Raw genomic sequence first — 12,934 nt, forward strand, 5'->3', positions numbered from 1 at the left:
CTCTCTATCCACAGGCTGTCCTGAGTTCCAGACCTGAGGGAGACTCTAAGCTGCAGGACTTGAGAAGACGAGGTCAGAGTCTGTGTGAACATCAGGACCTGGAGGAGAGCAGGAGACGAGAGGTTCAGCAGACAGTCAGAGACATGGAGGAGGAGTGGAGGAGAGTCCTGCAGACTGCTGAGGAGACTCTGCGTCAGGCCCAGGTGTGGTATTCTCTCTCCAGGCAGCTAGAGGCCTTCCAGGCCCTGGAGGAGAGCAGCAGAGCCTGGTTTAAACTGCAGCAGCAGAACACAGACTCCCTGGGAACAGGCACCCGGGGCAGCAAGGAAGAGATCCAGAACAGGCTGCAGAAAGCAAAGGTGCGCGCTACACTACACCTCAGGATCTTTGTATTGTCACAATTGATTGACTGATTAACAATATGAAAATGTTTTTGTTAAGATTGCAAAGCCAATTTATGGCCAAATCTTCAAGCAGTTTATACGATTTACTGTAGTCAGACTATTCCTTGTATATTCTGTTGCATTAAAGGCCCAGTGCAGTCAACATTCTGTTTTTCCTGTGTTTTGCATCATTTACAACAGCTGATCAAACTATCACTGTAAAAGTGTGAAAACATTTGATCTGTGTTATTTCCTGATAGTTGCTGGTTGAAAATACAATATACACAGGACCTTCTAATCTGCAGGTTTTTCAATGGTGGAGTTTCGGCTTGCTTGTTGGTATCACCAGGTGGTAAATTAGACCAATAACAAAGAGAGTTCCAAACCTCTCTGCCAATAACAGTTAGTTTTCAGTTTTCCCCTCCCAACTCAGACGACTCCCAGACAGTCCTACCAAATGTATTGCTTGAAAAATGTTTGTCTATTTTGGACAATTTTAATGGAAAACTATTACAGTAAGTTACTTAATTGTTACCCAGAAGTTATTTGACATTGATATAAAACAGCTTCATTGGGCCTTTAACTCAAATGTCCTCTTCAGGCTGTCCTGAGTTCCAGACCTGAGGGAGACTCTAAGCTGCAGGACTTGAGAAGACAAGGTCAGAGTCTGTGTGAAAACCAGGACCTGGAGGAGTGCAGGAGACTAGAGGTTCAGCAGACAGTCAGAGACATGGAGGAGGAGTGGGGAGAAGTTGTACACAAGGCTGAGGTGGTGCACAGGTACAGTGACATTTTATTGCATTTAAAGGTGTGTAATGAATAAAAAAACGACCGTGTGAAACAACAGATGTTTCCCTGGTGTGTCAGACTGTTGCAAGGTGTGGTGGAACGCCTGGTGTCCTGTCAGTACCAGAAGTGTCAAGCCCAGTCCCGTCTGGCTGAGCTCCAGCACCAGACAGCAGAGCTGCCCCGTCACTTCCCCTGGCCTGGGCTGGGAGACCGAGGGCAGGCTGTGGAGACGGCCAGGACCCTGCTGGATAAAACCAGGAACCTGGCCCCAGCCCTCTCGGTCCTCCACACCCAGGGCAAGGAAATGTTCCAGCTTACCCAGGACCCCAGCTGGACAGACCTCTTCTGGGCCACCATGGAGGAATGCATCCCTGCCCTTCTCAAAGAACTGACGGTGGGTGTTAGATCTCCCTACTCATACTGATCAGTGATACACTCATCTGTTTTATTCGGTGCATTCGGGAAAGTATTTAGACCCCTTGACTTTTTCCACATTTTATTTACTATACAAACTTATTCTAAAATGGATTTGATTGTTTTTTCCCTCATCAATCTACACACAATTCCTCATAATGCAAAAGTATAAAAAATGTAAAACTGAAATATCACATTTACATATGTATTCAGACCTTTGACTCAGTACTTTGTGTGAAAGGCCGTACCTATTCACTGACAAAATCCTAGGCGGGACAGCACGAAATGAGACGCAGAGATGTGACTTCAACAAAAAGAAGGAAACTGTATTGGGAGTTCTTCTTTCAACTCTCCCCGGTACCGTACAAACAAAGGCCAGGCTAATGGCTATCCAAACAAATCTCCCCAAAAATAAACTAACAGTTGGTACCCAACGCCACTCCGACAGCTTGAACCTATAACAGGGGATCCTTCTGTCCCTGAATTCGGCATAGTCTCCGGCTCATAATCACTCTGCCCCTTCAGTCAGGTCCTTAAGAGAACACAAACAATCAGTCAATTGGCCTCAGGTGAGCTCGTCAGTAGTGGCTGTACTGCGGCCCACCTCCAGGAGAGGGTGCAGTCGGACCACTTGATCCGGCTGATCCATCACATTTGTTTAAGCACCTTTGGCAGGGATTACAGCCTTGAGTCTTCTTGAGTATGATGCTACAAGTTTGGCACATCTGTATTTGGGGAGTTTCTCCCATTCTTCTCTGCAGACCCTCTCAAGCTCTGTCAGGTTGGATTGGGAATGTCGTTGCACAGCTATTTTCAGGTATCTCCAGAGATGTTCGATTGGGTTCAAGTCCGGGCTCTGGCTGGGCAACTCAAGGACATCCAGAGACTTGTCCTGTTGGAAGATGAACCTTCACCCCAGTCTGAGGTCCTGAGTGCTCTGGAGCAGGTTTTCATCAAGAATCTCGCTGTACTTTTCTCTGTTCATCTGTTGCTCGATCCTGACAAGCCTCCCAGTCCCTGCTGCTGAAAACATCCCCACAGCATGAGGCTGCCACCACCACGCTTCACCTTAGGGATAGTGCCAGGTTTCCTCCAGACGTGACACTTGGCATTCAGGCCAAAGAGTTCACTCTTGGTTTCATCAGACCAGAGAATCTTGTTTCTCATGGTCAGAGTCCTTTAGTTGCCTTTTGGGAAACTCCAAGCATGCTGTCATGTGACTTTTACTGAGGAGTGGTTCCCTTCTGGTCACTCTACCATAAAGACCTGATTGGTAGAGTGCTGCAGAGATGGTTGCCCTTCTTGAAAGTTCTCCCATTTCCACAGAGGAACACTGGAGCTCTGTCAGAGTGACCATCGGGTTCTTGGTCACCTCCCTGACCAAGGCCCTTCTCCCCCGATTGCTCAATTTCGAATCTCATAGCAAAGTGTCTGAATAGTTATGTAAAAATGTTCTATAAACCTGTTTTTGCTTTGTCATTATGGGGTATGGTGTGTAGATTGATGAGGGAAAAAATGTCTTTAATTCATTTTAGAATAAGGCTGTAACGTAACAAAATGTGTAAAAAGGGAAGGGGTCTGAACACTTTTCGAATGCACTGTACATTGTATAGAAATTGTTATAATTGTAATTTTCCTCTTTGAATCAGTGCCCATTGAAAGACGTGTTGGTAATTATAATGTGTGTGTATGTATGTTCCAGGAGGCCTGTGTGAGGATGGAGGAGGGCATCCACATGGAGAGGCACTGTGCCCAGCTAGTGGAACAGCATGGGGCAGCCCAGGACTGGCTGAGGGAGCATGTGAAGGGTCTGGGCCCCCAGCCCACAGACAGACAGGCTCTACACAGCTACGCCAACACCCTGAAGGTTAGTTACAGGAGCATGGAAAAGAGCATGAAAGAACAGCATTGTATTGCAATGTATTGTATTTGCTATTAGCTTATTTGTGCATCGCAAAATATGTCATACTATTGTTTTATTGTATGTGCTTCAGGACAGCTTGTTAAGACCATATTGTCCCTATTGCTAGTCTGAGGGTTGTAAATAATGTATGTGCCCTCCTCCCTCAGGCCCTGCTCCAGACTGTCGACAGGGAGGAGAGGGAGATGAGGGAGCTGGACGCAATCCGAGACACCCTGCTGAGCCGCTGCACCCCTGCCGGTCGGGACACCCTGACCCTAGAGGTCAGCCACCTCCACGACCTCCTCACTTCTTCTGAGAGGGAGATGAGGGAACGGCTGGGAGGCTGCGAGGCCCAGCTGAAGGAGCTGGATGCGAAGATGGCCAAGAAGGCCCAGGGCCTGAGGGAGAGGGCCAAAGCCCTGCAGTGGGAGCTCCGTTCTCTGGACCAGGCCCTGAGCTACAGCGAGCCACACCCCAACATAGCCCAGCTCCAGCAGCACTGGCACAGCCTCAAGGTACCTCCGCTGCTCCAAATGACTCTGCTCTGTTTGGCACTGTACTACTGCCCTGGATCAATGCATGATCATTTAGTTCCCATATTAAGGTATTTATTTTTAAACAACTTAAAATAATCAATATACACAGTCTGTGGGACATTTGCAACAAAGTAAATACATGTAAATTATAGTTCTATATCGCTCCGAGACTCTAACCTGAGTTTTACACTTGTGCACCCTTTAGAACTGCGAGAGGTCGTTGGAGGGGTTAGGGCTTAAAGTTCATGACCTGCGTCAGGCTGCCAGATCTGCATCCACAGAGGAGGACCTTCCCGCTGAAGTCATCTCCATAATGGAGTTACTGAGCCAGCAGCACGACAGGTACTAGACTTGGCATCCCAAACATTCAGCTCATTATCAAACTGTGCAGTGCACAGATCCTCTTCCTGTTGCTCTCCACGTTTAAACTCAGCTGGCTCTCTTCCATTTCAATTTCAGTTTTAATTGTTATTACTCCTTATATCATAGATAACGGAACATGCTGATCTTTCTTTGTAGTTTGAGGGGTAGCAAGTTGCAAAAGATAGAGACATGGAATTCTTATATACATGAGTAGCTGGGATGTTTAGTATAGTAGCTATTAACTAATCTAAGAGATTGTATCAGCTTGAACATATGAATATCCTGTCAGTGTGCTGATGCTATCCTCTCTCTCTCTCTCTCTCACTCTCACTCTCACTCTCACTCTGTGTGTGTGTAGTCTGAAGACCAGGTTAGGTGAGAGGCGGAGCTGCTGCACTGAGAACACAGCTCGCTGCCTCACAGACTCTGTTCAGCTTCTGCAGCAGTGGAACCACTCCTCACCCACACGGACAGCCCCCTCCATCCAGGTTATAGCACAGGCCTCTCAATCAAACAGAATGAATGTTGATATGATGAAGTTTAAAGTCTTCAATATATCCAAATCGATATGTAATTCGGTTTGTGTCAGCTTTTTGTACTTTCATTGCACAATCTAGTTTTATGAGCATCACATACAATACAATTGAAAGTTTTTCAGTGATGTTGGCTTCCTGGGTATGGGAGCAAATTATTAGAACTGTAGAGGGAACACAATATTACTGTATGCCATGCTGAAGTAATTGCCAGGGTGCGTAAGTGTGTAGATGTTTTGAATTCGGTCATTATTTCCAATTATTACAGGAACATTATCAAGGACTTTGTTTAGTGCCTATGGGTACATCCTGTAATACGTGACGTAAGTCCACTCGCTGTGGTCCATTTGCTAGATTGTTGAAACAACATGAATCAGAGCTAGTGAGGTCAGGGATATAAACTGTTCCAAGAACTCAGAGTTTTTGAGTAAACATGGAAACACTCATCACTCACTGATGGTAGAGCATGTGACAGTGGTTCTTCCTGCTTCAGGCTGCATTAGAGGAGGGTGTGCAGTTCCAAAAAGCCCTGAAGGAGGTGCTGTCTCACAGACAGTTCCTGGTGGACTGCCTGAAGCCTGACCAAGCAGACAGACTGGAGAAAGACACCACTGCAACACTCAGGGATGCAGACACACACAGCACCTTTCTCACCAAGACTCTGAAAGTGAGAACTTTACAGATCCCCAACCAGCCCATTGTTAAACTGTTTAATGCAACAACATTTTGTATTCATATTTTCTCTCCTTTTCCCTCCCAGGATGTAGCTGAGAAGAGTAAACAGAAAATAGATGTGACTCAGCCCGTTGCTGTCATCTCAGTCCAGACAGAAGACAAACCAGCCGCACCACCTAGGAGGACAGCCAAGACCAAGCAGACTCCCACCCAGGAGAGTCAGCAAGCTACACCACAGTTACTTCTCCATATCACAGAGAAAATCATACCACAGCCACTCCCCCCTGTCACAGAGAAAATCATACCACAGCCACTCCCCCCTGTCACAGAGAAAATCATACCACAGCCACTCCCCCCTGTCACAGAGAAAATCATACCACAGCCACTCCCCCCTGTCACAGAGAAAAACATACCACAGCCACTCCCCCCTGTCACAGAGAAAATCATACCACAGCCACTCCCCCCTGTCACAGAGAAAATCATACCACAGCCACTCCTCCCTGTCACAGAGAAAAACATACCACAGCCACTCCCCCCTGTCACAGAGAAAAACATACCACAGCCACTCCCCCTTGACGCAGAGAAAATCATACCACAGCCACTCCCCCCTGTCACAGAGAAAATCATACCACAGCCACTCCCCCCTGTCACAGAGAAAAACATACCACAGCCACTCCCCCCTGTCACAGAGAAAATCATACCACAGCCACTCCCCCCTGTCACAGAGAAAATCATACCACAGCCACTCCCCCCTGTCACAGAGAAAATCATACCAGTCAAACAGGAGACTTCAGCTGTCACTGCCATGGCGCATACTGAAGCACCAAGTTCAGGGTCTGTCATGACACCAGAACCGGCAAAGGAGAATAAAACTGCTGTCAGAAAGGTGCCAAAGGCTGCAGTAGAGCCTAAACAGAGCACGATAGTGACCACTCGATCGGTTGAAACCCTGAAGACGGACATAACCTCCTCCACCATCCAAATACAAGATACCAAGAGTCGATCGTCTGAGACCCTGATGACAGAGAGAACTGCAGTCAAGGAGCATGGTGATACTCATGTCACAAGAGTAGAGACTACAACTGTGAAGACGGTTAGTCAAGCAACTGACCAGACAGACCAAGGCCTTGATCAGGAGACATATTTGACGGATGCCCTACGCTCACAGCATGCTTACATTGACTCTGAAAGACAATGTAGTCATGACGACACACAAGTAAAACAATCTCAGGTACAACAAGCTCACGTCCCTGACACAAAAAGCCAAGTGTGTTATGATGTCGACACACCGCAGCCACTAGAGAAGAAAGTGTCCTCGGTCATTCTGGACACTGACACTGTGTATTTGGAGACACCAGAGATGTGGCCACTGATGAGCAGTGACACCGCACGTATCATATCCTCCGGAGAAGTAGTGCTTGATACAGACAAAATGGACTCGGACACTCAGTCCACCAGTTCTGGATATCCAGGAACAAAGTCATTCAGTCCGTCCAGTCACAGTCCACAGCAGACAGAATCACAGGACTCCACGGTAAGGCCCAGTGAACACCCGGAGAATAGGCTTCCTCAGTCCCAGTCGGACAGAGCTGTGGAGAACAAGGTCAAGTATAACACTGAGGAGTTATGGAAGGACAGCAACACTGAGACTGAACAACGAGACCTTATACTGGACTTGCCTGATATGGCTCAGCCCACTGCTGTTGCCTCTGTCCAGACAGGAGTCAAAGCACCACCCCCGTCCACACCACCTCGCAACAAGAGAAAAGCCAAGAGCCAGCAGGCCCAGCCCTCTGACACACAGCCTGACAGAGCTGTGGAGAACAGGGTCAAGTATAACACTGAGGAGTTATGGAAGGACAGCAAGGCTGAGACTGAACAACGATACATTGTACTGGACCTGCCCACAGTGAGCGATGTTGCTGTACCTCCTGCTGTCACCTCAACCCAGACAGAGGACAAATCAAAAGCACCATCCACACCGCCTCGTACTAAGAAGACAGCCAAGAGCCAGCAGGCTACAACCCAGGCCCTTCTACCCCAGGCCTCTGACACACAGCCTGAGAGAGCTGTGGAGGACAGTGTCAAGTATAACACTGAGGAATTATGGAAGGACAGCAAGAATGAGACTGAACAACGATACATTGTACTGGACCTGCCAACGATGAGTGATGTCCAGAAAGAGCCTGTGGCTACTGCTGTCACTTCAATCCAGACAGAAGACAAAACTAAAGCACCATCCACATCGCCTCGTACCAAGGAAACAGCCAAGAGCCAGCAGGCCCAGCCCTCTGACACACAGCCTGCTGTGGAGAACAAGGACAAGTATAACACTGAGGAGTTATGGAAGGACAGCAAGGATGACACTGAACAACGATACATTGTACTGGACCTGCCCACAGTGAGTGATGTGGCTGTACCTCCTGCTGTCACCTCAACCCAGACAGAGGACAAAGCAAAAGCACCATCCACACCGCCTCGTACTAAGAAGACAGCCAAGAGCCAGCAGGCTACAACCCAGGCCCTTCTACCCCAGGCCTCTGACACACAGCCTGAGAGAGCTGTGGAGGACAGTGTCAAGTATAACACTGAGGAGTTATGGAAGGACAGCAAGACTGAGACTGAACAGTGGTACATTGTACCGGACCTGCCCACAGTGAGTGATGTCCAGAAAGTTGGGAAAGAGGACCAACCAAAAGCACCAACTCCACCAGCACCTTCTGCATCACCCCTGGCCTCTGAGATAAGTAAACAGAAGGCCGATGTGGCTGTACCTCTTGCTGTCACCTCTATCCAGACACAAGTCGAACCAAAAGCACCAGTACCATCCACACTGCCTCGGACCAAGAAGACAGCCAAGAGCCAACAGGCTCCCACCCAGGACAATCAGCAAGCTAAGCCACTGTCACACACCCCTGTCAAAGAGAAAACCATACCAGTCAAACAAGAAGCTTCAGCTCTGACTAAACCGGAGAGCAAGATAATCGGTTCTGATCAACCCAGTCAAACAAAGATACGCGTCACTAAGACATTGCAGTCAGAGAAAGCAGAGACAGTGTGGACTGAAATTGACATATCTCAGGCAGAGGTTAGCAATGCATGCCTACCACAGACTCAACCAGAACCCTCCAAAGCAACGAGTGACAGAGCTATTGAGGTTCAGTGCAGAGGGACCTGGGAAGAGCATGATAAAGAGTGGAGAAGTGAACATGACCAATGTGAGGTGCAAGAAAGTCTGACCGAACCAAAGGTGAAGTTGGAGGCTACTGCCCAACCAGACAGAAAACAGTCAGCTATAATCGAAAGTGAGAGTCTGTCAGTGAGTGAAAAACAGCCAAAGAGAGATGCTGCCCAACCAATCAAGCAACATGGAGCTACAGCTGCGACTGAGAACACCCGAAAAGAAGACCGGGAGAGCAGCACTAAAGACCAGCCAGAGGTAAGTGTGGCCAAATTAGATAAACAACAGACAGATGAAGAGGAGCAAAAGAGGAAAGAGCTCAAGGAGGGCCCAGGGCCCAGATTCATAAAACCTTCTGCCATTTTTTCCTTAACTATAGACTTAAGAAGAAAATTAAGAAAAGGTTCTTGAATATTTTCTTGCGTTATATCCTATGTTTCTCCTTAAGCAAAAAGTTAAGAAGAAATTAGATTCTTGAAAATAACGTTATTGGAAATGTTGTTATAAACCCTTAAACTCAGGGCAGTGGGAGAAAAAGCTCAGGAAAGCAATTGAACATATTTAATTCACTCACAAACTTCATCTAAAAGTGTCAGTTGATTATTTTAAACCCAAGAACATGTTTTAGAACAGTCATCTCAGTAAGAAATATGCTAACATGATTGCCATTGCTAGCTAGATAGCTAGCTAAAACGGTTGCCTCATTTTCGTAAACAACCGCTGAATTGCAGAGCGCCAAATTCAAAAACAATTGCTAAAAATATTTATTTTCATGAAATCACAAGTGAAATATACCAAAACACAGCGTAGCTTGTTGTTAATCCACCTATTGTGTCAGATTTTGAAAATATGCTTTACAGCGAAAGCAATCCAAGCGTTTGTGAGTTTATCAATCACTAAACAAAACATTACGAACAGCTAGCAGCAATGTAGATTGGTCACGAAAGCCAGAAAAGCAATAAAATGAATCGCTTACCTTTGATGATCTTCAGATGTTTGCACTCACGAGACTCCCAGTTACACAAGAAATGTTCCTTTTGTTCGATAAATATTATTTTTATATCCAAAAACCTCCATTTGGTTGGTGCGTTATGTTCAGAAATCAACAGGCTCGAGCAGTCATGAACGACAGACGAAAATTCCAAATAGTATCCGTAAAGTTTGTAGAAACATGTCAAACATTTTTTAATAATCAATCGTCAGGTTGTTTTTAACATAAATAATCGTTAATATTTCAACCGGACGGTAAACTATTCAATACAGGAGAGAAAGAAAATGTCGAGCGACCAGTGTCGCGCGCATGAACTAATGGAAGGACATCTGTCTATCCACTGACGCGATTTGATAAATCTCGCTCATTTTTCAGAATAAAAGCTTGAAACTATGTCTAAAGACTGTTCACACCCTGAGGAAGCCATAGGAAAAGGAATCTGGTCGATATCCCTTTAAATGGACGAAAGACAGGCAATGGAACAGTGATTTTTCAAAATAAGAGTCACTTCCGGATTGGATTTCCTCAGGTTTTCGCCTGCAAAATCAGTAATGTTATACTCACAGACAATATTTTGACCGTTTTGGAAACTTTAGAGTGGTTTCTATCCTACTCTGTCAATTATATGCATATTCTAGCATCTGGACCTGAGAAATAGGCAGCTTACATTGGGAACGTTATTTTTCCAAACATAAAAATTCTGCCCCCTAGCTTCAAGAGGTTATTAAGAAGATTTGTAAGAAGATATTTGAGAAGTTTGTAAGAATGTCATTCAACCTTAATATATTGTTGAGGAATTGCATTTGCAAACTATCTTATGAACTTCTTATTATTTTTCTTAAGAAGCTTCTAAAGTTTTTGCACAAGAAGTGTTTTGGGAATCTGCGCCCAGGCCATGTTGCTATGGCAACAGAGAGCATAGAGAGGGCAAAGCCGGATGGCAGTGACTTGCCACAGGTGGGTCCATTGCTCGCTCACTCACTCAAAGCTGTAAAATACCCCCATGTTTGTTTTGAGAAAGTGTGGGGTTCTATCTCCAGGCTCTGTAATATGAGCTGTATAAGCGAGACAGGCTTGATTCTAGTCTAATTTATCTCTGGGGTTCTGTGGCACATTGTTCTAAAGGACAGAACATTTTGAATGCCCCTGTACCTCAGAGCAGCTAGAAGGGTTAGAGGTCTTACCTAGAGAGACAAAGAGATGGCAAAGTGAGAGAAATAGTTGGAGGGATGAGAGTGAATACAGTGAGTGACGTTGCTTCAGGGAAGTAATGCTATAGTCAAAATTGTATTAAAAGCACCACATTTGCATGACTCTAGGTGGAAATGAAAATGAAAAAACACCTGTTCTTTTGTGTGTGTTGTAGCTTGGGTCTACAAAGAATGCTTAGTCTTCTGTTAATGACGTTGATAGCTGTTGATAACTTTTGATAATGTTGATAATGTTAATATTTACTCCCTCACTCATAATGCAGCAAAGGACAACTACCCAAGGTACTTTTAAATGTTTTTTAAAGAATACAATGTAGTCTGAACAAAGAACAAGGGCCTGTGCTGTCTTGACCATAGACTGTATATATATATATAAGGTCTTTACCTGTGTTTGCACGGAACACACGGCTCAAGGACAGGAATGTGAGCCGCCCGCCTCTCTCATGATGTCACTCTCTATGATGTCATAGGCAGAAAGACTAAACACTGATCGTGCCCACTCTAGTGTTCACTTCACTGCTGTGAGTGTTGTTGTGGGGAGTATTATTTTTCACCACTTCCAACCGTGGTTTTTGACACCACAGGTTTGACGTAGGCTTTGGTGAATGCCTGGAAGCCCGCTATTCATTCACAGGTTAATTGTTATTTTGGTTTTCATAGCAGCAACAGGTGTGCAGCACAGAGAAGCCAGCAGCTCCTGTTGAGGCAGCAGTCCCTGTTGTAAACAAGGAGACTCTAACCCCAGACCTTTTTGTGAAAAAAGAGACCCCAGCTGTACCAGAAGGACCCACCATGCAGGACATCTTCACTGACATCCAGCGCCTGTCACAAACTGGACCAAAGAGCATTCTCATTGAGGTACGCTCAAAGGTTACTGTACAGAGGTGCACATACACATTTTTGAGTTTGTGATAGTAATGCTTTGTATTAGTGTTTGAAATGTATCTGATATTTGAACGTTTGTGCGAGCAGTTATGCAATGTCATTGTCAGAACACTTTTAAAAAATTGCCCTGGCAAGGAAAAAAACATATTACAATAGCTTGAATTATTAGTATCTCAATCTTTGTCAAAGCGCACCACACTGTCCACATGGTCATACTGTCTCTTTGTGTGTAACCACAGATCAAACCTTGGGAGGACCCCATGAGGATTCTGAACACGTCTCTGGCTGACCTGCAGGCTCATCTGAGCAGGCTGGTGGTCAGGGTACTGGGCTGCAGAAACCGCCCTGCAGACCTCAGCCCCGCAGCCATGGCTTTGCAGGTGGAGGAGGCCGAGGTGAGAGCCAGGCCAAAATAAACCGCAACCCAATAGCAATGCACAACACACCAGAAAACCACAACAGCAACGCACAATAGAAACCCACAACATAATCCACAGTACAGTTCACAATAGCAACCTATTTAAATGTCAACACAGAGGTTGATATTTAAGTTAGAAGCTATTCAAGTCTGTCCTATTGAGTCAGTTGATCATTATTCCTAGAGTGAACATCCTACTGAGTGTGTGTTTTGTATGTTGTGGTTCCAGGAGTGCAGACAGGCTGCTCAGACCCAGGTGTCTGTGTTCTCCCAGCCCAGAGAGGCTCAGACTGCAGACCGGGAGGCCTTTGAGCATGTGGAGAGCCAGTGGGGCGCAGCAGTGTGGGATGCCTCAGAAGCTGTCCACTGTAAGGAGGCCCAGCTGCAGCTGGTCACTGAGGCGGACAGGCAGACACAGACAGTCAAGGCCACTCTGGAGAAGCTGTCTGCAGAGCTGGAGACCCTCACAACGTGAGTGTTGTCACTGCAGTCTCTGATGAATAGCTTTACTTTAGTTTTTATCAGTAAGAATATTAGGCATTTTCTAATTTCACAATACAATTTGACGGTCATACTGCCTAGTGAATAGGGGATAATTTGTCTATAATGCTCAGTTTAAAAAAATAATGCCCCTCTACCATGCTGTGTGCAG

General features: G+C 45.9%; 1 protein-coding gene across 6 annotated transcripts in view; it reads left to right on the plus strand.

Annotated features, from left to right (window-relative positions):
- The window catches only part of syne2b (spectrin repeat containing, nuclear envelope 2b), a 150,699-nt gene that overhangs the window by 51,631 nt on the left and 86,134 nt on the right, over positions 1-12,934 (plus strand). For 5 of the 6 annotated variants that reach the window (XM_055863320.1, XM_055863314.1, XM_055863317.1 and 2 more), the window contains 12 exons: positions 15-359; positions 985-1,163; positions 1,251-1,566; positions 3,289-3,453; positions 3,657-4,004; positions 4,231-4,367; positions 4,747-4,876; positions 5,415-5,588; positions 5,682-9,035; positions 11,640-11,837; positions 12,104-12,259; positions 12,512-12,753. In XM_055863320.1, the coding sequence (XP_055719295.1) occupies positions 15-359; positions 985-1,163; positions 1,251-1,566; positions 3,289-3,453; positions 3,657-4,004; positions 4,231-4,367; positions 4,747-4,876; positions 5,415-5,588; positions 5,682-9,035; positions 11,640-11,837; positions 12,104-12,259; positions 12,512-12,753 (5,744 nt within the window). The remainder of the gene's footprint in view (positions 1-14; positions 360-984; positions 1,164-1,250; positions 1,567-3,288; positions 3,454-3,656; positions 4,005-4,230; positions 4,368-4,746; positions 4,877-5,414; positions 5,589-5,681; positions 9,036-11,639; positions 11,838-12,103; positions 12,260-12,511; positions 12,754-12,934) is intronic. The other variant, XM_055863315.1, reaches the window with a different exon arrangement.

Source organism: Salvelinus fontinalis, chromosome 15, assembly GCF_029448725.1.
Source record: "Salvelinus fontinalis isolate EN_2023a chromosome 15, ASM2944872v1, whole genome shotgun sequence".
Taxonomy (NCBI): Eukaryota; Metazoa; Chordata; class Actinopteri; order Salmoniformes; family Salmonidae; genus Salvelinus; species Salvelinus fontinalis.